The sequence below is a fragment of the Micropterus dolomieu genome, linkage group LG04 (assembly GCF_021292245.1).
Source record: "Micropterus dolomieu isolate WLL.071019.BEF.003 ecotype Adirondacks linkage group LG04, ASM2129224v1, whole genome shotgun sequence".
Classification (NCBI taxonomy): domain Eukaryota; kingdom Metazoa; phylum Chordata; class Actinopteri; order Centrarchiformes; family Centrarchidae; genus Micropterus; species Micropterus dolomieu.
Genome location: NC_060153.1, coordinates 1,179,378 through 1,203,287, shown reverse-complemented (window position 1 = coordinate 1,203,287; position 23,910 = coordinate 1,179,378). Strand labels below are relative to the sequence as shown.

Genomic DNA, 23,910 nt, shown 5'->3' with positions numbered 1-23,910 from the left:
CATCAGGACTCTTGCCTTGCCTGCATGAGGATATTGGAGGTTTGCAGAAACATTTTTGGATGTGAAACTGCCCTGGAAACAAGGAAATCTTTTTTCAATTAGAATATAACAAATGTTCAATAAATATTCAATAAATGTTTGATTTTATTCACTTGAATCATACAAAAATTAGGACTTATTTGTTTGATTAGGATGTTTATTTTGTTGTAGAAAAAGGACTGAAAAAAAGCTTTTACCATATCTTACTCATGCATATTTGTTGACAAAGATTTAATCATATATGTTCTACTTCAGATTTGTGAAGTGATCCACTGTTTGGCATCAAGTGTTGACCATAAAAAAGACTTTAAACCACAACTAACCTTCAGTTTTCTTCAACTTTCACTCAAGCAAAAATCAGCCCTAAAAATCAAAAGAAATAACGATTTGATACTTACCGAGATAATTATCAATATCGAAAGATATGAAACTTTTTATGGTGATAATATTTTTGGTCATATTGTCCTGCCCTGGAATAGTGCAAGAACCAGTTTTCAGAGTCAAAGCTAAGTTAACAAACAGTAAATTAAATACATGAATAAAAAGGATTTATGACCAATGGTCTTAAAAATGAAGCAGAGTATAGCTGACTCTGTTAACTATGAATCTTGCTTGTTGCTTTCCAAGGTCAGCTTCAGCAAGTACCTAACCTTGATTTAATAAACTAGATTGCAAGGTTTTTTTTGTTTTTCCAATTCTAAGCAATAGCTACAAGTTTCCCACTTGCCTCCTCTCTGCCTTTCTCACTTAAACTGACTTTTAGTCTCTAAACCCACTTAGCAAACACTGATTTGGCTTTATCCTTTTCAGCTTAAGAAGATTCATTCATTAATTTTTTCCTCCTCAAAGCGACTGTTTCAGAAATGTTTTTATAAAATAAACTTGAATCCGCCACCTCATGATTTAAATTTTTTTGTGTGCTTGTGTTTGTATGTTACTGCACGTGTGCATACTGTATATTTAAACGTGTGTGTGTGTGTGTGTGTGTATCCCTTTGTGATAGTCTGTCATCTGGGGTAGTGTAGGATAGGCTATCTGTGAGTGCAGGCCCAGCTTTACACCTCCCCTCTCAGGATCCATCCATTCTCTCAGCTCTTCCTCTCTCCCTTCACGCCCTCTATCTGTCTCCAGCACACAGCAGAGGGAGCAGGAGAGGAGTTAAAGACATGCCGATGTGTTGAAAGAGCATGAATGAAAAATACTAGCAATATAAAAGGGAATGGAAGGGACATCAAAGCATATTAATGGAAAAATGTCAGTGCGCATACATTTACACATTGTGCACTCTAAATGCATTCTTATCAAACCTATTGTAAGAATGATAAGGCCCATTTCCTCGGTTGTTCAGGCTGCTCGCTTACTCGACTGTTGCTCTGAGCATTACCCATCTTAGCAGAACCATCACTGTTCAATGGGCAATCTGAGCCAGCTAATTACCTGCTGTAGTGCTACTATTGTTATAGCCATAGATGCTAGTTGTGTGATTGGCTCCTGATGGGCAATGCGGCACAGACGTTCAGCTGCTGAGATATTCACCACAGTGGCAAATGATCCCGTGTTCCACAGATCATTTTATTCGTCACAGGCAAGAAAGGCTTTTTTTTTTTTACCGTAACGGGAGACTTACTATAGTAGAATTTTTCAACTTATTTGGTCCATAGTATTTATCAGCTTTTACAGCTACCTCAGATCTTATGACATGATTTAAATTAATAATGTGAAAATCATGTTTATTCTTGCTTGATATTCTGTTTTCCACTGCAACAGGACATGGTTTATTGCAGTTTAATGTAAATTGAAGATGAAAATACTTGTTATGCACAGCCCACAGTCTCTTCAGGCAATAAAATTATATATTTTTATTATACATTTCTCAAAAATAATATAGAAATTTGATTTGTGAATATGTAAATGTAAACATAGAACCAACACTTGAAATGATGAAAAGGGTTACTGATCTTTATATCAGATACCGACACTGTCATGCTGTTGAGCTCATACTTGTGTCTGAACAAATGTGTGCATCTGTCAGTGTGTCATTGTGTCTCTGTGTTGTATTTGATTATTAATTTGCTCTTGTCTGTGCCATCTGTTTCTCTCTGTTCTGTTATTGTTTTCGTGTAACATGAATATGTGTCCTTGAGCTTACATTTACATACTATTAAGCGTGTATTTCTTCGTATATCAAACACATGCTTTCAGGATGTCTCCCCTTTAAATTCTGAGCTGCCAAACCTTGTACTGGTAAGGAGAGCAGATGGGGGACCATAATTATCTACTTTGTTAGAACTATATATACACACATACATATCAAATGTTCTCTGTTTCCATTGACTCTTAAAGCTTTCTGAAATATTGGATGGAAGCAGTCATGCTCTTGGATGGTGTCATCTGCAAACTTGATGGTTTTCGAGCAGTGGGGAAAATTCACAGAATGGATTAGCAACTGCTATGAGCTACATTGCAAGGTCCGATTTACAAAATACCCATAAAGTGTTGTAGCTGAGTGCAGTTTACCCTTATTTATTCATTCCCCCATTCTATTCCATGCACTTAGGGGTGCATTTCAGTCTTTGTGGGTGATTTGAGAATTATATGGTTTCCTTTTGTCTTATTTGTGCAGGTTTAGCATTTTCATGGGAAACAGCAGCTTTAAATTCTTACAATGTACACCATTGGAAACACGTTTCACAATATAGAGACTTCCTTCTGTATGATCTATTGATTGTTTTCTTATGTTATTAAGGGAAAATAATCATTTTCGTGTTATGTTCATATTATTTAGCATGTGCAGATTCAACGCTCAATTGTTTTGATTGATGAGACAACTTGTCTCATCAATCAAAACAATTACTAATGCACTGTGGTATCAAACTGTAGCAGTGTTTTAGTGTTTGTTTTCTCTAGTGTTGACCTTCACATGCTGCTTTAACTTCAGTAGTGTCCTTTCTAATTTGATATGATTAAATCTTCCGTTATTGAAATCAATTATGGGAAGAGGGTGGCTACTATAACAGCGTTGGTAGATAAACGGGTTTGCTGTCATGTTACGTCAAGCAGGGACCAGGTAGAGCAGGAGTTTGGACCCAAAATGCAGGACACAGAGCAGAACAGATTCAGTTTCTTGGTGTTTAATAATCCAACAAAGGTGGTACAGGCTTACACTGCAGATTTAATGATGGGTGATGGGCATACAGGTTATGAAGTGTTTAATTTATTAAAGTGCAGTCTTGTGCATGTATTTGTTTGGGCAATGTGTTTTTTGTGTACTTGTTGGCATGTGGGGCCACCGACAGATTTTGGAGTGTCGGAGTGTGGCGCAGTGACAAACAAAAGTGCCTGGCTGGCTATCCATGTGTCATATTCTTTTGCATTAACTATTATGAAAAATATACATTATTGATTTAAATGAATAGTACCTAGTGTAAAATATTGGATAGAAGCATATTGTGTATACAATACTCATTACTAAAATGCATTTTATGCAAATTGAACTCGCAAGTGGTCCCAGTGGCGGTTGGGGGGCAGCAGTTGTATCCAACTCCTACCAGTGGCGCCCCTAGCCATATGCACATAATGTAATTAATGTAATTGGAAAATGGAAAATGATGCATGAGGTTACTGACTTAATGTTCATGAACTTTTTTTTAACACTAAGCGTACAGTAAATGAAGCTTGGTAATCAGTCTGGTATCATATGGCACCAACTGTCTTAACAGATGTGTGTGAATATATGGCTGTCTCATGGCATTGTAGTGTCATATAACTAATATAGTTTATACATATATACCAGTAATTTCTTGTAAGCTGTGATAAAGACAACGTGTCGAAATAATTGGAATTATTGCATCTAAATGTAAGCAGCCTGAATCAGCTGTGGATTTGCCTTTGTCTTGAACATCCTGTGAACAAATGACTCAGTGAATGAGTGTATCCCTGCATGTTGTCCGCTCTACTAAAACAGTTTAGCCCTGTTCACCTAAAATATTTGTTGTTGTTTTTTTTTTTTTTTTACAAAATGTTCGTGACACAACACTAATAGGAGCCTAAATAATCACATCTGATCATAAAGCTAATTAGTCAGTTAAGCTTAGTTTGACTTAATTTTGTAAAAAAAAAATTCAATCTTCTTCATCATTATCATCATCAATATTTGATGTAAATTAAATCATATAATGACTGTGCAAATTGACATAATCTAGTGATTTTTCAAACATGCTATAGCTATTTACCATTGAAAATAATAGGCAACATTGATGAAGCTTGGTTGATTATATTAATTTTCTTCTAGTGTTTGTGCTAAGCGAGGCTAAACACATCCCTGCTGGAGTGAATGAACAACTTCATTCAACTACCAGTAAGAACACACATAAACGCCTGCACACCTTTTAATGTGCTCCCTGGCGCCATACTGTAACCTTAACCATAACAACTAAAATGCCGATCCTGTCCCCCTTACCTCACCCCTAACCTAAACCTAATTTTATCCCTAACCCTTAAACTTCCAACCTTAACCTTCAGTAAGCTCTGGCCAAAATGTCCACACTTTCCAAAAATGTCAAAACTCTGTTTGCTAAAATCTTGTTCAGGCCATCACTTGTCTTGTCTTACCTTGTCATCATTATGTAGGGAGTACAAGTACACACACACACTCGCGCACACACACACACTTTTGCTCCTCTGTCCCCCAGGGTACATCTCATTGACGTAATGCAATCCCCTATCTCCATACCCTAACCTTAACCATCACAACTACATGCTTAACCTTAACCCTCCCTAACCATAAACTAATTGTAACCTGAACCCTGAAACCAAGGCTTAGCCATCAAAAGCAGACCTCAGTTTTTTTCCCCATGGGTTGGTGTGCATTCAGGTTCAAGTCCCCACCGGGATATAAAAACACACGTGCACACTCACACATACACACAGGGACATGTGTATGAGCATCTGTACTCAGCTGGAGGTGTAACAGTAGCTCATTAGAGCTTTGACACCACACAACACACTGTAGGAATGTGAGAACTGAAAGTAATACATATGGAGAGAAAACACACACACCCAGAGGAAAAACAAAACAGATAGGGAGGAAATAAAGAGGATGAAGATGTAAAGTGATAGCTCGAGGTAGATAGAATTCAAGCAATAAAAGGATAGATTTAAAATGTTTGTAAGGTGGAAAAACTGGTAGAAAGGATAAAAGAGGAGGGCAGGAGGGAAAAGAGGGAGGAGTTGTAAATGAGTCTTGTGTGCTCACTTGTCTGTGTGTATGTGTGTGGCTCTCTATCTTTTCTGACTTTCAAACCTCTTCTGGGACAGAAGATCTACTGCATCCATTAATCTAATTTTAATAATTGATGCCATCTTCTCCACAAGGAGTTTGGCCTCGACTGTTGGCATAAAATGAGACATTTAGTGCTCTCTGGTAATTGCCAGTTTATTCTCGCCTATTAGGTCGGTGTACAGCCAGTGGAATAGCCTAGGTGTACAATATCCATTTAGCTGCAGTGTTTGCTTTCCAAAGCCATCCACTGCCTTGATCACCAATTGAACAGATTTTTGTTATGTTTCAACTAATGTGACTGAAAACAGATGAACTTATGTTGTTAATTCTGGTGAGCTGTAATTAGGGATGGGTACCGCTACTTGATACCTTTATGGTATCGACAAAACAGCCCAGTATCAAGCAGTATTGCTTTTGTAAACAGATCGCGGCAAAAATGACGATTTGTATGGTTTTGCTTGCAGCCAAACACGCAAGTAACACACTAAAAGAAAGAGAAGAGCACGGCTCTTTTTTTCCCTTTTGTGCCTGCACCAGCCAGTAAGTCCATCCGAGATTTTAACAGCCCCCTCGCGGTCTCAGGCATGTATGTCACTGTTGCAATTTCATCACCACAAGCTCGACTTTCCATTGGTTTCATCTTCTGGTATTATTTAACACTTCTCTGTACATTTTTATTTGCTATTCACATCACCGATTGATCACTGCGTTCCATCCTATCAATTAAAATTTGTGGCGCAGCAGCGATCCGCTGATTTTACTCATGGAGCCTCTGGCTGTAGCTGCGGCTGATGTCAGATGTAGTCTGTGTGATCAGCTGGATGTGCAGCCTCTCTTTTACTCTGCTGGCTTCTTTAGACTCTTTAACAATAATAATAATAACAATAACATAATTTTAGGCTACCAATCAACTACTATGGCTTCAACAGGTGGCATTTCACGCAAGGTATCAAATGAAGCACTCAATTGGTATCGGGATCACTTTAGGGGTACTGGTTTTGGTATTTGTGTGTGTGTGTGTGTGTGTGTATTGTGTCAGTATTTCTCAGCCACTATAGCAGAACTACACAACTTTGCTTTAGAGCATTTATTAATGAATTTGGCCCTTAAAATTGAGAGAATAGTTGCTGACTTTTCAGGATTACCACTTTTGCCTGCATATGATAAGTTAGACACCATAAGGGTTGACATTTGCTGTTTTAAGTGAAAAGTCTTGACAGCTATTGAATTGATTGCCATTACACATTCATGTTGTGTTTATGTTTACTTAACAAATGCTAGCTTGCTAACACACTATAGTGAAAAGGTTGACATGGCAAACATTATATCTGCTAAACATCTGCATGGTGGACTTCTCATTGTGAGCTTGTTAGCATGCTAATGTCAACATTTGGCTCAAAGCACCGTTGTGCCCATGTACATCCTCACAGACCTGTAAATGTGACTGTACACTGATAGTCTTATTTACTTATGTATTATACTTTCAAAACCTCTATGAATGTCCCCATTTCCTCAGATTTTTTGATTCAGCTCCATCTTATGGATGTAACTCTATCTTTTTACAATTTGAATCACTCTTACACATTTATACATAAGAGTAAGATTGGCATTATCAGAACACAACACACTGTAACTCACAGTAGGCAGGCAAGTGCCGTAAAACACAGGATAGTATTTTCTCTTTTAAGTCAAGTTAGTTTATACAATGCATTTAAAAGCAGCTAATGTTGACAACAGTACGTTCACTGACGGGTACAAAAGAAGAACATAGCTGATTTAAGAGGTAAATGTAAAAATATAGAAAGCGTATCACACAGGAAATACACTGTGTAATCAAATCAAGAAAGGACAGTAACAGGAGGCCAAGCAAGAAATGTGTTGCTCAATGTATATAAATCTATCTGAAATCATTAAAATTATTAACATTAAATCACAAATAACATCAAACAAAAGTTGGAGCTTAGAGACAGTTTCTTATTTTTCTTAGTACTTGTCAAAAAGCAGACATTATTTGCATCACACTCTTGATGATGGAGTGCAGTGTTTGACACAGCTGAATGTGGCTTTTGAAGATCACCGTGCCATGGCAAAGATAATTAACACTCTTGGGAACACCACGTACATTTGATTGAAATTAAGGCAAAAAAAATTAGAGTGCAGTGAAGAGAGGCTCTAAGTGGACATATAACCTTCGTCCAATGTTTTAACTTTAATGTGCAACTCTAATGTGTCCCTTGGGGTTTTAGAGTGGACAGTCATGAGAGGTGAAAACATAGCCTGTGACTACACCTTTAAATGAGAAAAACCACAAGTTTCCTTTTCTATTTGAGGCACCCTAAAAGTGAGTTTTGAAAGGCAGAAGTCTCAGCACCTGTTTAAGTAATGAGTGGGTCACTTTGTACTGATCAACAACCTAATCAAATGTTTATTATGGTCATTTGTAACTGGATAGCAATTACAATTCAAGCAAAAATGTGCAATTGAAAAAATGGGTCTGAATATCTGATTGTAAGCGTTATGTGAGTTGGTATTTTTATTTTTGGACTTGTATGAAAATGTATTTGCTACATTTTTGATGTTGCCCATAATAATGGGCCAGCAAATGAATTATCAAACCATTCCAATCTTGTCCTTTTGATATGGAATTCTGCACTTATGAATCTTACTACTCCAACCAGCTGACTAAACTCGGAGAAAAAACACTGTTCCACTCTCATGGCTCCTGAGAGCATATTTTATAACACCAAGTTGTGAGGGGGTAAAGTAAATTGCAGAGACAAAGCAGAGAAAATACACCAGAGAGAAAAAAACGCTAAAGAGAGAAGGGGGATGTTTCAGAAAAATCCACATTCCACCCATATGCTGCCTGTGAACAAAAGTAATCTAGTTCCTCCTTTCAAATATTCATGAAGCTGTTTGGTTGAAGAGCAGTCCTAACTCAAACACAGACAGACACTAAATTTAGTTAAACGTGTGTGTGTGTGTGTGTGTGTGCAATAGCGTCTGTGTGTGTGTGTGTCTCCGAGTGACAGCCTGTATGTGTTTGTGTGCGTGTGTAAGTGTGTGTGTGTGTGTGTGGGTTTACGGTTTACATAAATACACTCTTCAGAAGCATACGTGTAAGAGTTGGGATGTAATTGTGTTTTAGTGTTAGAGAGACATAAAGTGTGTGTGTGTTTGTGTGTGTGTGTGTGTGTACAGTATGTGCGTGTATTCGGGTGTGATACTGAGGTCATATGTCTGTATATCTGCTCAGTGTGTGGAAAAGGGTGTATCAGGAGTAATATTTTTTGTGTATGTGTTATTGTGCCTGTGTGTATAATAGACTGTGTCTTTGCGTTTGTGTATATCATTGTGTGCATAACTATAATTGTTTGCGTATGTGTTTGTGCGTTTGTGTGGCCAAAATGCCCTGTCTTATCTAAAATTGCTGCAGAAAATTGCTCAAAATGACAAATTCCCATTATGTCCGCCACCACACACACACACACACACACACACACACACACACACACACACACACACACACACACACACACACACCATGTTTTTATCACTTTCAGGGACATCACATCGGCTCACATTCCGTCCCGGAAACTTGCCCAAACTATAAGCCCTACTTGCTTAAACCTAACTCTACCCTTAATCTAACGTTACCCAATAGGCACTTGTATTTTTGTAACCTTAAGAAATGCAAGTCCCCACAGTGTGACTGTGTAAACAGATTTATGTTCCCGCAACATTAATTGGGGCAACACCCACACACACAAACAAACAAACACACAACTGAACACACTACTGAGGCCCGTGCTATGAAGGGAGTTTAAACTACTCAGATTTAACTTGGGTTATCAAGGAAAGTCAGGGTTGACAAACTCTGACTGCCTACACTGGTGTTAAACGGTAATATAACGGTGAATATGATGCTTTTTGGCATTTCTTAAGTAAAGTTGTAACTATCTTCCCAGTTTTCGTGTTGTAGGCCAATTCTCTCTTTTGTATTTTATAGGCTCATAGGCTCTTCTTTCATGTGTAATATGATACAACTTTATAGTATGTCCATTTTAATAAAAAATGGAGCCAGGGGAGAAGAAAAAATTTCAAGAAAAATGTGGTAGATTTATGAGAAATTCTCTGACATTGTAGTCATACATTTGACATGAGAGAAACTCTGTTGTTTTTTGTTTTTTTCAAGAAACCACATTGCTTCACTTTGCAAGGCTGCAACAACACACACACACACACACACACACACACACACACACACACACACACACACACACCACTGCTGTGTATTATACAAGCAGTGGAAAATTATATTATAGGCTAATTCGCAGTCGGATTTGGCAGTGAGGATTTTAGCATGCAATCGCCATATTATCAACTGCATTAGGAATTTAGAGACTTTGCTGTGAATTGGGCGTATGCAGATGAAACCACCTGAGGGATTTGGATTTTTTGTGACATTAAATTCAGGGAATTTCCATGTTTTACCACTTCCATCTATGATTTTCTTCCTCTGATTATTAACCCCCACTCTTGCTCCGTGTTTTTTGGACACTTAATACAGTCGATCCAAAAAAGGATAATTCAATTAACCCATACAGATGGGCTACATCTCATAAATTCGCCTGTTAATTTAATTAAGATCTCCTCCCTAAATCGCCGAGGCAGCAGGGCTGATTTTGATTTATTTTTGATTGAAGTGTATGAAATGTGTTAGTATGTACCTCACCAGCTTCCCTTGCTTAGCTCATTAATATTGGCACTGTCAGGTCAGAAAGGGCTTTGACTGGAGCATAAGCACTATGTCACCACCTAAGAAGAATTCTGTTATGGTCCCCCTACCTGACTTGTGAGCCATGTAAACAATTTGCCATTGCTGCACAGTCACACCTCACACTGCATTGCTCTCATACGAACTCTCCAGTCTGTCTCTGTAATACGCCTGAATGGACTGAGGCTGCCTGTATTTCACCTGGGTCTGTGTGACCTGCTAAAACTGAATTTGGATCAACTGTGCTATTACTGGCTTATGATCCAGCATCTACTTTACTGACAAATTTAAGCATAGCCCCTGTAAATAATGTATCAATACTTGCTAGATATTATTATCAGCTGCATCAGGCCCATTCAAACTGGCTCCCCGAGTCTCCTTTAACATTTTTAAAGCTAAAATGCTATTCATACTAGGTTTGGGTCGATATGGACAAAAATGTTTTCACGAGAAAAAAATTCATATCATTTGATTTCAAAAATGATCAGGATAAATGTCAAATCATTACTTCTATCGAGTTTAATGGTTGATTTTTGATACTTAGTGAAAGTTGAAGAAAGAAGACAGTTAATTGTGGTTTTAAACTTTTCTTCATGGTCAGAACAAACACTTGATGCCAAACAGTGGATCACTTCACAGAAAATTCAAAACTATTGTGATAAACAAATATACATAGAATTAAGTTAAATCTTTTTGAGTCCCTTTTTTCTCAAAAAAATAAATATCTTAATAGAAAAAGTAAGCGCTAATTCATTCATGAATGAATGAGATCAAACATTTATTGAATATTTATTGAACATTTGTTATGTTGTTATTTAGGAAAATTATACTGCAATAATTATTATTGTCCAGCTCTAATTTATACTATGACTTGACTGAATAAATGATGTTTATTATTTACGGAGAGATGTACATCCATATTGCTCAGTCTGTGCTGCTAATCAACATTTCAATAGCCAATGTGAATCCACTGCTTTCCATCTTGCGTTAGTCCAGAGTTGTAACTAAACCGTCACTGAGAGACAGCTGACCACTGTCTTTTTTTTAAATGATGTGTGTCTATGAGGAGTGCCATCACATCTGTGTGCTGTCTGGACTGGTCCCACTAATGTTGCTGCTGGAATGCAATAAAGTCCGGCTGCAGACTGTAGCACTGCTCTCAGCCGGATGCGCGAGTTTCATTACGTGCACGCGCGATTGAGCGCATGTTCACGCGCGAAGTAGTTATCATATACGTACTGTAGTTTATAAAAGTTGCCCGTCGGTGTTTATCAAGCTTGATAAATAGTTGTATTTCCCTCTAATATTGTTCAGTCATAGTCTGGCAAGCTACCAAGACACAGACAGACCTTGTTGCACTGCTCAGCTGGGTTAGCAGGACAGACAGAGAGAGATTCACTGCAGCTGCACATGAACCTGCTCACATCAGACTTTCAGAAAAGAGGACACAAGTTTACCTGACTGCTGTTCCTGAAAGTCACACTCATTGAGTTATTTTCTCTTCTTGTGCATAGAAGGATAGTACCTGTTTCTCTCGTCGTTATAAACACCCGCTTTCAACATTGACTCCATTTTTGTAACGTTTCATATCGTTAGCTAGCTTACGTACGCTTACTTTACATTAACCAGTAGTTAGTTAATTTTGAAAGTGTAACTGGACGTTGCATATATATATTATTGCTAACTTGACCAGACATTGCAGATGCAGCCAATCGTTGCTAACTTGACGGCGGAGCCCTACACGTCCAAAAATGACACCAAGGGGTCTTGACAATTTTACTGGGGCACAGCATGTGCCCCAGTAAAAAGGGTCTAGCGACGCCTATGATTTCAGCTGCAGTCAGGATGAAATCTAAAAATATTTTATCAAGTGGTATGTACTAGTTGAACTCATTAGCATTGAGTCCAAATGTGTTGTGTAGTCCAAGTATATAGGGTAACCTCGAGTTAACGATAAAGATGACCTGCTCGGAGCAGTTTAGAGATGCAGCGTAAATTGCCATGACAGCATACCTCAGCATAGGTTAAACCTATCCACCTTTCAAAGTACAGGTTAATCAGTCACAAAGCTACTCCTGAAGTTACCTGGAAAAGCCAGTACAGGCACTGGACATCTGCCCTGTCAGGGCACTGCAACAAAGTAATTTAAATAATAGTTGTCGAATCCTTGCAATACAATTATACTTACTCTCAGTCCAGTTACTTCATTTTGGCCTTTTCCACCAGGTACTAGACAAATTATTGTCTAACATGTTAATATCAACAACAGTGTACCATAATCCAGTACCTAAGTGTAAACTACTGTTTCTGATACTTTTGAAAAAAAAAACAAAGAGAAAAAGAAGAAAAAGTCAGTATTTTTCTTTTTTTCAGGTAATATATATATATATATATATATATGATTCTTTCTTTCTTTATATAAAAGATCAAAACAAAAAGCAAATTGCCAGTATGGGGACCTCCATATGCTGCAGAAGGACTATTTACACCTATTCCTGTACTTATTCAGGTTCCTGTGCTTATTTTACCAGTCTTTCTTCATTCCTAACAAAAATGCACAATTACCCTACTCTGCTTTGTTAACCCCCACCCTCCCCCATTTGCAGTGGCTTAAACTCAACAACGTACTTTTTTACTCCCCTTAGTGTGGAAGCGGATGATTTGTTCGCCCTGTTCTCTGCTCCCTGCATAGAAAACTGCCTGTCAAATTAGATCATGGCCACACACTGCGGAACCCACCTCTCTGATCTCACACAGATATGGCCATAGCCAGGTACTCTGACCTTACTTTATGTGGTCGGGGTGTTTTACTAGCACAGTTTTGTCTGATTTGCGTGGGAAGTGTAGCAGAATCAGGGCTCAGCTTCGGCTTCTGTCACCAGCGTGAGGACAGAATCATATTTCATGGCTCACTGGGTTAGATCCACAACTTAAGGATGCTTTGAAGCATGTGCAGAGGTTTGGTTGCTGGACTGCAAAGAATAAAGCAAAACTGTTCTGTTAATTTGGAAGCACAGTGCAGCTGCAGGTTTCAACTTTGAAACTTTTGCTTGGTCAAGTTTTCCAGTTTCCGAATGAGGTACAACTCTGGGAACACCTGTACACCTATAACTTGACATTTAATTGAATTTGGCAGTGAGTATATTTTCTATAAACCTGGCAGAACTTTGACATGGCCATGTTTTTTACTTTTTTTCAACCTCCTTACGTAACTTGTTCATGTTTTCCAACTTTGAAACCTCGCAGGATTCCATTTCAAACTTTGAAACTCCCTCTTGAACACCAGGAAATCGGAGGAGACTGTCTATTTCGCTGTTATTTTGCTGTCAGAGTTTCTTGGAAGACTCCACTCCAAATGTGTAGGTCAGAAGGTCAGAAGGTTGAAAGCATATAATTGGCTGGGGCTTTTTAAACTCTTGATAAATCACCTGGTATGCTCTCCAACCGCTCACTGAAATGAGCTTATTATTACAGAGTGCTGGAATATCTTGAAGTAGAATGTTTGTGTGAAATACCTGAAACTTAAGTGTCTTGTACTTTTCTTTTTCTTATATCTTGACTCTCTACCCCCCTTTCTCAACGTGACAGCTGCTTTATTCTGTTCAGCCAGGTATATGCATAATGCTCTCCTCTGTCTGTTCCTAACATTGTAATTATCTCCAAGACTTGATAAAACCCTCAGGCTCTCTCCCTCTCCCTCTCTCAATCTCGCTTTATTGCTATCGTTATATTGCTCTTAATCATCTCTTGGTGCTTTACTCGAGTTGGTTTCTGATCTATCCATCCACTCGTCACACTTTGTCCTTCTCCATACATACTTGTGTTTCTTCTCTCTGTATCTTTCTGTCTGCCCTCTTCCTCCTTCTCTGTCACTGTGTCTCTTGTTGCCTTTCTTCAGGCAAAGTATGTTTTCCCTGTAATGAATTTGTCAGAAATGGGTCAAATAGCATAATACTCACTCTCTGCTTTCCTTTTTTGTCTCCATTATTCCCCACCTAGTTTTCTTAAAGCTTCTTTACTCCCTCCACCTCCAATCCCTGCTCCTTCACAAGGCTCTGCTTTCATCTCCGATGGTTGCAGGTTTAATCTCACGCCCCTCATGTTTTTGCACTCCCTCTTACTGACAGGATACACTTTGATGCTTGCACTACATGTGCTAAAAGGTATATCCAGTTTCAGGGATGCAGGAGGTCTACCGTACTTCTTCACTTGTACTTTGACGTCTCCCTCTATCTGTGTCAAAACCTGTTTTTTAATGCCAGTTTAGTACTGACTAACCATGTCATGGAAAGTGATACATGTACACCCAGTAATATTCAAGTTCAGCTTCAAACTCATCAATGGTTATGTTGTATTGCAGTGTGTTTAAAGACATAGAAGCATATAGTTTCTTTTTGCAAGCACAGTAAGCTAATGTTAAGAGGTCTGCCACTGACACATTACTTTGAATGTCTTGCTTTATTAGATACACAAATCAAATTCCAACTCAGTAACTCATTTTAGGCTCAGCACAGCAGGAGCGTTACTGTGCGAGGATGTGCATGCTTCTGCTTAGGCTTTTGAACAGAAACAAACATTCAGAAAGGAGTACAATAAATCATCACAATTTGAAAGTTCAGCTGAAATTGCCCCTCTGTGATGATCTCATGGTTTTGTTTTTGTTTTCTTGCATTGGTCTTGGATTTCATTATCTTCGATACCCCTTATAGATTGAATACTTCTGGAAGTATTTGTGTTGTAAACTTCTTGGTATGTTTTGTTTGTATTTTCCAGGATGATTGAATACTCCCTGGACCTGCAGAACGTCAACTTCACTGCCATCAGAACAGTGAGGGTACTGCGTCCTCTCAAAGCAATTAACAGGGTGCCAAGTAAGTCACAACACTTTAGACTGTATTTTGCTGTTACTTATATTATTTAAATGTATTATAATACAATTAAATAATAGGAGAGAGTGAACGTTGGCTGCCTACACATGATGGGCACCCTTAGCTGTATGTTCATCACTGAGTCAGGCACTGAGTTGGTGCCAATACTTATACGTCATCAAATTATTTTTTGTGCTGTTTTTAAAAGAACTGTTTAATTCATCCAACAAAAAAAAACCAAAACAACAACAACAATTGTATATCTGAAAACTGAGAGATGAAAGTGTTTTCATTCATAGAATGCTGACTGTGGCTCTCGTTCAGCACCATGGACAACTGCCTGCAGGAGCAGCCAGAGCCTGGTAGCTTGGTCGCTGTCCGAGCTGCTAAATATGAGTCATTGAGCCAGGAATACCTCAACACGTTCAGATTAGATGGCAACGAGCTATACTTATTACTTGCTGGAAGGAGTGGGATTTGGCCACTGATTAGAGCCATGATGATTTTCAACCACTGTTGCGTGCAAGTTAACGAAGTTTATTTGATGCACATGCTCATTTTACAATAGAATGAATCACTCCATGCTATACCATTCAATAGCGTATCGTAATTACCACTGCGTCTACGGCCCTCAACGTTGCCCGTTTATTTGTGCTTCTTCAAAAGAGCTTGGACAGCACATCTGGTAACCCCTGTCTGCCTTGAAATTTCTGCCTGGGAGAGACCTTGCTCATGCACTATAACTACCTTGTGTATTGGTGCTGTGGTCAGTCTGGTGTATGACTTTGTGCAAGTGTACCTAGAAGAATTGGTGCTATTTTAAAGGCAAAGGGTGGTCATACCAGATATTGATTTGATATAGATTGTTCTTCTGTTCACTAACTTCTTATTTTGTTAATTGATAAATATAATTTATTAAAATTCTATTTGTCTATTTTTTAAAGCATTCTTACCTTACAGAATTTTCCACACCAACGTTTGGACAGTACTGCATGTCAATAATGTTTTGCTGGAATGATGATCCAACCACAATATGTTTTTGTAACCTAAAGTAGTAGAATTTAAACTTCACACATCATATTGATCTGCCAGACCATCACTCGTCAGCAACCCCAAAATACTTACAAATTACTTCCAGTATTTACAGTACAAGTTAGAAAAGTCAGGGTTAAACAGTCACTTCATGTCATGCCTGTGATGAGGGGAAAAAACATGCTGCTGTATATCAACAGAGTTGTTTTTAACAAGGACCTTTCAGAGGACCACACTGATGACTGCATACCCACACACCAGTCCAACCTGCACACCCTTACTTTCACTCACTGCATAAAGGACACGTTTTCAATTGGAGTCTTAAGCACTGGTTGTAAAATGTGAGGTGCTGGATAATCAATAGCATACATAATCATTCGTGATCATTACTATAATGGACTTTTGACTTTAGATGTTAGTGGTGTGGATGGAAATCAGTGGAATGCTGGATTACATCCCTTTAAACTGCTGAATAGGTTACTCATTTGTTTTTTCATGGTAGGGTACTTCCTCTTTTAATCATTCCATCTACAATTTCAAATGTGCATTGACTGGATCCAAAACAGGTCATGTGCTACCCTATGACTGGAGTGTGGTGGTTATGGCTCCACCTTGATCTCAGATGCCTCCTGGTATTGTTGGTGAAACAACAAATGCTGCAGTACTGATACAGAGGCATGTCATTATTCATTCTAGAGCAAAAGTGCCACCTGAAGCCAGCACCATTATAACTGCAGCCCCATACATGCCACCACAAACCTGACTGCCAGATGCAGCCCAAATGACTCGTTGTCTTGGCAGTAATTATGTGATTTTGATTGTGTACCCACTGTTTTGTTGAGCTGACTTGGAACAGGTGCAGTTCTGCCTGTGAGCGAATTGATTTTGTCTTGTGCACTTCAAACACTGATAGACAAAAATAAAAATGGAAAGAATAAAATTAAAAAGAAAGTCCAAACAGGGAGGTCACATTTCATCTCTGTCCAGCAAGTGTATTGTTATTATAGCTGGCATCAATCCTGTGTGAGGAAACAAATTCTGGAGGACACGCTTGCACAGATCTATAATTTCCTTAAAAGTAATTTCATCCACCCTGAGCTATTTTAATTTTGACAATCTCTCCTCAGCACCCAAACCCGTCACTGAAGCAATGCTTATATGTTGCTGGAGTGTTTTGAGCACCCCGACGCCGTCACTGACTCTGCAAGTACTGCTTAGTGTCTGCCCTTTTTAATGAGAATAATCAGAGCTTATTTCTAGTTGCTTTTGTGCTTTACGTGTCTAAATTGTGCCTGGCAGGCAATCATTTTAAGAAGCTATGAGCACTCTCTAAGTCAGATATGCCGGTGCTTAAAGTTAATGTTGTTTCGCCTCCCTTATAAGTATAATTGCCAAACCTTCAACTGCTCATAAATCTCCAACATCAACTATCCGAGCAAATTATTCTTTTTCTTCTCTGAAAGCAGGTACACCTAATTTGACTGGTCACAGGAAAATGTGTGTTGATCTATTTTTGGCACATCATTTTTACAGAACACATGCGACCATGCACACATGGGAAGCACTTAAACATGCATGTTTGCATTGGGAGGCCGTTGATGTACGTAGAGTCAAAGACTTCTGTTTTGTTGTGATCATATCAAACACAAAAAGGGACAAAAATTGAATGAATAAGATCTTTTTTCTTTAACCGGAAACAGAAGTCTTGCTCAAGGTGGTGAGAGGTGATGTTTGTTTGATGATGGTGGAAATGAGTCCGTAGCCATGTTCCCACCTAGTTATCATGCAAATTTTAAGCATACATTTGAAATGTTGCAAAAAGGAAAAAAAATAAGAATATGGAAACCTGTTTCAGCCTGGAGAAGCCAGGGATTAAACCGCCAACAGGCAACAGATTAACAGGCAACCCACTCTACCTCCTGAGCCACAGCCACTCCTTTTGAGTATTGTTTTTGTTCAACAGACTTCCTAAACATGATTAACTTTGCACGTGTAATAAAGCAAATGTTAAACAATTTCAAACTGGTTCCACTCTTTAAGTTTGTCATCGAAGTTTGCATTCCAAACTTTCATTAGATCCGTAATGGCTGGCAATGTTTTTACGCAATGTGGATTTAATTTACCGTTGAATGGGTTGCATTGTACAGCTTTCTGTTGGGAGGACACAAACAATGATGTTTACAATGTTTTCAGCTGTAATCTGGCAATTCGATGAGCGAAGGTGACTTTTCTATTGTTTGAGCTTCCTTTTTCACATTTAAAAGGCAAATGTTTTATTGGTCTATCTGTATCAGAGCTTAGAAACAAGCAAGAAAAGAGACACTACAAGAAAGCCGCCAAACAATTAGATCCCTTCGTACTAGACTGATGCTTTCTTTGTGGTTTATTCAGCAACATTTAAATAAGTACACGGCATTTGGGTTAAGGAAGGATAAAAGAGAATAAGAAGCAGGTGAGCAGGGAGAGAAAGTGACAGAAAGAGAGACAAACGAGGGAGGGAAGAGGGGATTATCCAGCTCCATGAAGGATATGCGAAGATGGGCGAGAGGAAGAGAGGGATGATGAGAGGAGAGATGCGGGGGGACTCAGATGAGCAGGCCATTACGATGATGGATAGAGCTGAGGAGACAAGTGCAAAGGATGGAGGGAGTCGACGGATGAATAGAGATAAAATGAGCAAGGGACAGAGAGTGGAAGATCAAATGAGACGATACAACCATTGCACTCTTTTTTGAATTATGTCTTTTCTTTTTTTAATAATATGCAGGTGGATTGACAAGCAGCACTATCCCAGCGCTATATACACATAAATTCTCACACACGCACAATTGTAATACTTTTTTTTTTTCAGCTTTAATGAGCTGTGGTTGCTTGAGGCATAAATCCCAATGTTGAAATTTCCCTCAAATATCAGAGTCTGGGGGGGATAGCAAGAAAAACAATTACAAACCAGTGGTCATCATAGTCATAGATATTTTCAGTGTGCCAACCATTAATGCAAACAAATCTGAGGCGCATGTTTGAGACGCTGGAATAAAATGGCTGCCTCTTTACTAAAACCTTCATCTTGGGTTTTACCTCTGAGTGGTGATCTAGTTCTTGTTTGCCATTGTGATTATTTCATAACTAAGGTAACTAGCCAGAAGCTCTGTCAGCTAGAGGAAACAAACCTCGTGTTTGTAAGAGAATATTGGAGGATTCTTCAGTGCACAATTCAATCCCAATGCCAATGTTCAGCACAAGTGCAGCAAGCAGTGATCCCTTTATTTAGCGAGGCAAAAGGTAAGGGTGTGGAGGTTGTGGTACCATATTGAACTTTCTTACTATCCATTCAATGCTTGTTTCCTGCCACGGTCCAACAGTTAATTTGGGCTTTTTTTTAGCTTGATGTCAATCTGAATCAGTTGGTTGGTCTTAATAAGTATATTAGATGGATTGCCATGGCATTTTGTGCAGATATTCATGTTCCCCAAAGGATGAGTTTTACTTTCTCCAATGCTTTGGTTTGTGATGAAATACCAGGAAAACTGATGAAATTTCCATCAGCCTTGGCTTTATGTTTTCTGCTAATTAACAAATGTTAGCAGGCAATCATGAACCATGGTAAACATTCCTTTAAAACATCAGCACATTAATAACTGTAACCTAAATCTTTCTACAAACCAAACAACTTTTTACCATGTGTTTAGACCTAGACAGCAGACATTTTAACTGCTTTGTCATAGTAAACACAAGTGTTGCTAATAACGTTGCATGATGGCTCTATTATATCAGTGTCCCAGTAAGGCGCAAAAATGTGACAGTGAGCTAGCAGCCATCAGTAATTTTATCATTTTATCACCTTATCATAAACACCCAAACTTAAACTTTAAACATGCTGTAGTTGCCAGGCACAGATAATGTAGAAATAAATAATAATTGGTAGTGATCGTTAAAAATTGTCACCAAATGTGGAATTATTCAATCATCCAAAATCGCCAAACGTCAGTGTTTGTCTGTTGATAGGGTCAGTCCTGGAAAGCATAAAGGCTTTATTGAACTTGTAGTGAGTAGCTCGCTTATACTTTAGTACTGACTTATCAACATAAATATGAAAGTGTCAATTTATTTGGGAAACCATCAGTCGTCGTGGCCACAAAATGAAAAGGTCGATTTATAGCAAATACTCTTCTGTGCCACTCCAGCACGAGCTGCCAAAAGACAGTTACTTCACTCGTTTTTATTTGTTGAATGAATAAAGAAGCAATCTTCTCCTTTATTAAAGACAATTTACCACAGAGCTCATCTCAGGGGTAATTCAATCTCCATGCTGTGGGAGAGATACAGAGTCACAGACTGCTTCACTCATGCAGACACACAAGCACACCAGCAGATGCACACACACTGCACAAGCAATATACACAGGGACACAAAACCACAACCAATTCAAAGCCACAAACACTTGCATACACACTTGACTGAATGTGCACACTCACTCAGTGGAGGGTGTGTGGATTGAACAGAAGAGTCAGTTAATAGGACGCTAATGGAAATTTTCCAGGTCTGATTCCCACTGGCCACAGCTTAAAGGACTGGGCCTGTTTACTACATTATCCGCAAACTCCCCTGGGAGGAGGCTGTATTAGAAGCCAAGGTAACGGTCATCAGCACTTTCTCTCTCTTCCACCCCTCTCTTTTGATTTATATTGTATTTATTCTCACTTCTTATCTAGCTTGCACTTTGCTCATTTCCTTTTTCTTTGCCCTTAACATCTCCCTTCCTCCCTCCATCTGCAGCTGCTCCCATAGTCTGCTGTAAATGATTAAAATGATTACAGTTTCCTTTTATATAAAACAAACATTTGTTGTTCTATTTAATCAATGCTTGCTAATATCTCATGATATAATAGCCAGGCTAATGTCATACAGTCTCTTTGTATGTGGTGTTTTATCCATGCTTTTATTTCTATCCCTTTTTTTCAATTTTATATACATAGCATCATGCCTAATTTCCTTCTTCTTTTTTTCTGTGAATACAGTGTTTGCGTTTGGATAAATATTAAGTGTATTATTATTATTGTTGATTAATGGGTAATATCTCTACATTAGGGTGTCTTGAGTGATATTGCAGTCCTATAAGCTGCTACTGACTTCAAACAGACTTAATCATTGTGAGGAAAAGAGACTTCTGTTACTACTTTTTCAAAAGAAATCAGGTTCTGTGATGTGCAACATCTGGCTCCAACACTGCATGGTTAAGTGTAGTTCAATACAGTGTTAATTTGATTCGGATCAACTAACTTGATTTCAATGGTATTTTGCATGTGTAGATAAAGCCAGTGATCATACTAATTAAAAAATTGCTACAACAAGGCTATTAATAGAACATGATCAAAATAGAAATGTTTTTCTGGACTCTTGTTTTGCCCTAACTGGGAGTGAGAGCTAAATGTTTGAATTTTGAGGCATTTGACATTTCCTTTTATATTTATCTGTCATGTCTGTCTGTGTTTATTCTAAAACGAAAGGGGAGAAAGGACATGAACAAAATTCAAATCTTGCTCTTTGAAGGGGATTTTATTCCCATGAGAAATGTGCATTTTGGTTACCTCCTGCAGTGCTAAATAACATTTACCACAAGGAGAAATAGAAGAAGTAGAACGTTTCACCCATTGCTAATAGAAGGATTATTTATTGTTCATATAGATACATACATAACATTTAAAATACTGCTGTTCTTTTTCATAGATATGTCACATATTTGATGTTTTTTTTTTTTTCAAAATATATGCAAGGTATTAAGTATCCAGATAGGGGTAAAGGCTGTTCAGCTTTCTTGTTTCCTGCTATTTCAGACTGAAACATCTTAAATCATTAAGTCAATTGGCAGGACTCCTGGGAGAAGTTCTGAGGACCGCACGCCCACTTACCTTTTGCTAAATACTGTATCAATCCCCCATCAGTTTTACAGATATATTTTAACCCCTGGTTTAGTTTTCTTATACAGATCAGAGCCAACATAATGGGCCATGGGATAACAATTAGAGTGGAGATTAGTGATTGATTAGCTAATTATCATAATATGACAGCTTATATGGAAATGCCAGCAGAATGTGTTAATTTCTGCACAAGCAAAAGAGTTGTGGGTGAGAGAGAATGTGTTTGTGTCAAAGCAAGGGCGTAAAATTTAGTAGGGCCGGGACATGTTCCTACCAATACCCAGCGAGTACGGAATTGTCCCTACCAAAGCGTGGCTTTTAAGGTATACATTTTATGATAGAAAAGTGTTGTTTGTTAAAGTAAAATATCACAACCCCTCACCAAACTTGCTGAAGTGGACCACTCGTTTTTATTAATCAGTTGACTGTTGTTTGATACACTTGAAAACTTTTGGGCCCAAACCCATGAGGATGTTATGGTGAAGCAAACTCATTAATGGTTCCATTTGTATCACAGGTTATAGATGCTGCTGGACTCACCGCTGACCCAACAAGAAAAGTCTCACAAATATAAACAGACAGATCAACATGAAGATGAAAATATAACCACTGTTGTCTTTGAGGTTCTAGTCAATGTATTTGGTACACAAACAGTTAACATCTCTCGTTCTCTACTGTGAGTCCACCTCGTGAATAAGTTTTGAAAGATTATGTGATCCCTAAATATATGTCTCACAGTGGTTTGGTCAGCTGACCCTCATCAACTTTATTTCTAAAAAGCGACTAGCGAGTTGTTCAAACGATTATTCTTATGTGGCGTGTGTCATGATATAACTGTTTTTGTGTTTGTCTCCTCAGGCATGCGAATCCTTGTGAACCTGCTGCTGGACACTCTGCCCATGCTGGGTAATGTCCTCCTCCTCTGCTTCTTCGTCTTCTTCATCTTCGGCATCATCGGAGTGCAGCTGTGGGCGGGGCTGCTGAGGAACCGCTGCTACCCAAAGGAGAACTTCACACTGTGAGTCAGCCTGACAGACTGCTCTGTTTGTGAACAAGTAGCCGTGAGGGAGAAACCAAGTGTGAGACAATGTGATGCTGGAGGATATTTGACATATTGACACATGTTGATCTGTCAGCTGGAAATTGTGTCTGCCTGTCTGCTATGACTGCTCTGTGTTGCCATCATACTGTATGTCACTGTGTCTCTTCCTTTTGCTCTCTATCTCTCAAGTGCTAATATAATGAGGCTGATTGCAAACCAAAATGTGTACAAAGCAAACATCATTATCTTAAGAGTCAATTCTGCCACTTGATTAAAAACCAACACTTCTTTCTTTAGAAAATGGACCGGGCTAAATACAAGAATGCTTTCTCAGTGTAGAGGTCAGATATGTAAGATGTCTTATGACCATGAAGGGATTTTCAAACCTTGGAGCAAAGGTATCACACATTGGTACACTGTTTGGACGCACCTCCTAAAATCTTATAAAAATGATTAATGCTGGCATTTCTCTTGTGAGGGCTTAAATGTGGTATAATTGATTACCAGAATAACACAATATACTATACTATACAACTATAGATGCATGTCTAAGACTGGATTAGTTAAAAGGGGAAGGGGGCCCTCACTGCATTTGCACAGAGTCCAGATTTTCAGTCAATGCCGATGTATAACAACACATTCAACTCACCTCATACAGTGGGGAGAACAAGTATTTGATACACTGCTGATTTTGCAGGTTTTCCAACTTAAAAAGCATGTAGAGGTCTGTAATTTTTATCATAGGTACGCTTCAACTGAGACCGAATCTAAAACAGAAATCCAGAAAATCACATTGTATGATTTTTTAAATAATTAATTTGCATTTTATTGCATGACATAAGTATTTGATCACCTACCAACCAGTAAGAATTCCGGCTCTCACAGACCTGTTATTTCTCCTTTAAGAAGCCCTCCTGTTCTCCACTCATTACCTGTATTAACTGCACCTGTTT

General features: G+C 38.5%; 1 protein-coding gene across 3 annotated transcripts in view; it reads left to right on the top strand.

The window, feature by feature from the left end:
* LOC123969108 (voltage-dependent T-type calcium channel subunit alpha-1I-like) overlaps positions 1–23,910 on the top strand; it is a 232,829-nt gene that overhangs the window by 39,410 nt on the left and 169,509 nt on the right. For all 3 annotated transcript variants that reach the window (XM_046046199.1, XM_046046198.1, XM_046046201.1), the window contains exons 4-5: positions 14,871–14,968; positions 22,774–22,933. In XM_046046199.1, coding sequence (XP_045902155.1) covers positions 14,871–14,968; positions 22,774–22,933 — 258 coding nt within the window. The remainder of the gene's footprint in view (positions 1–14,870; positions 14,969–22,773; positions 22,934–23,910) is intronic.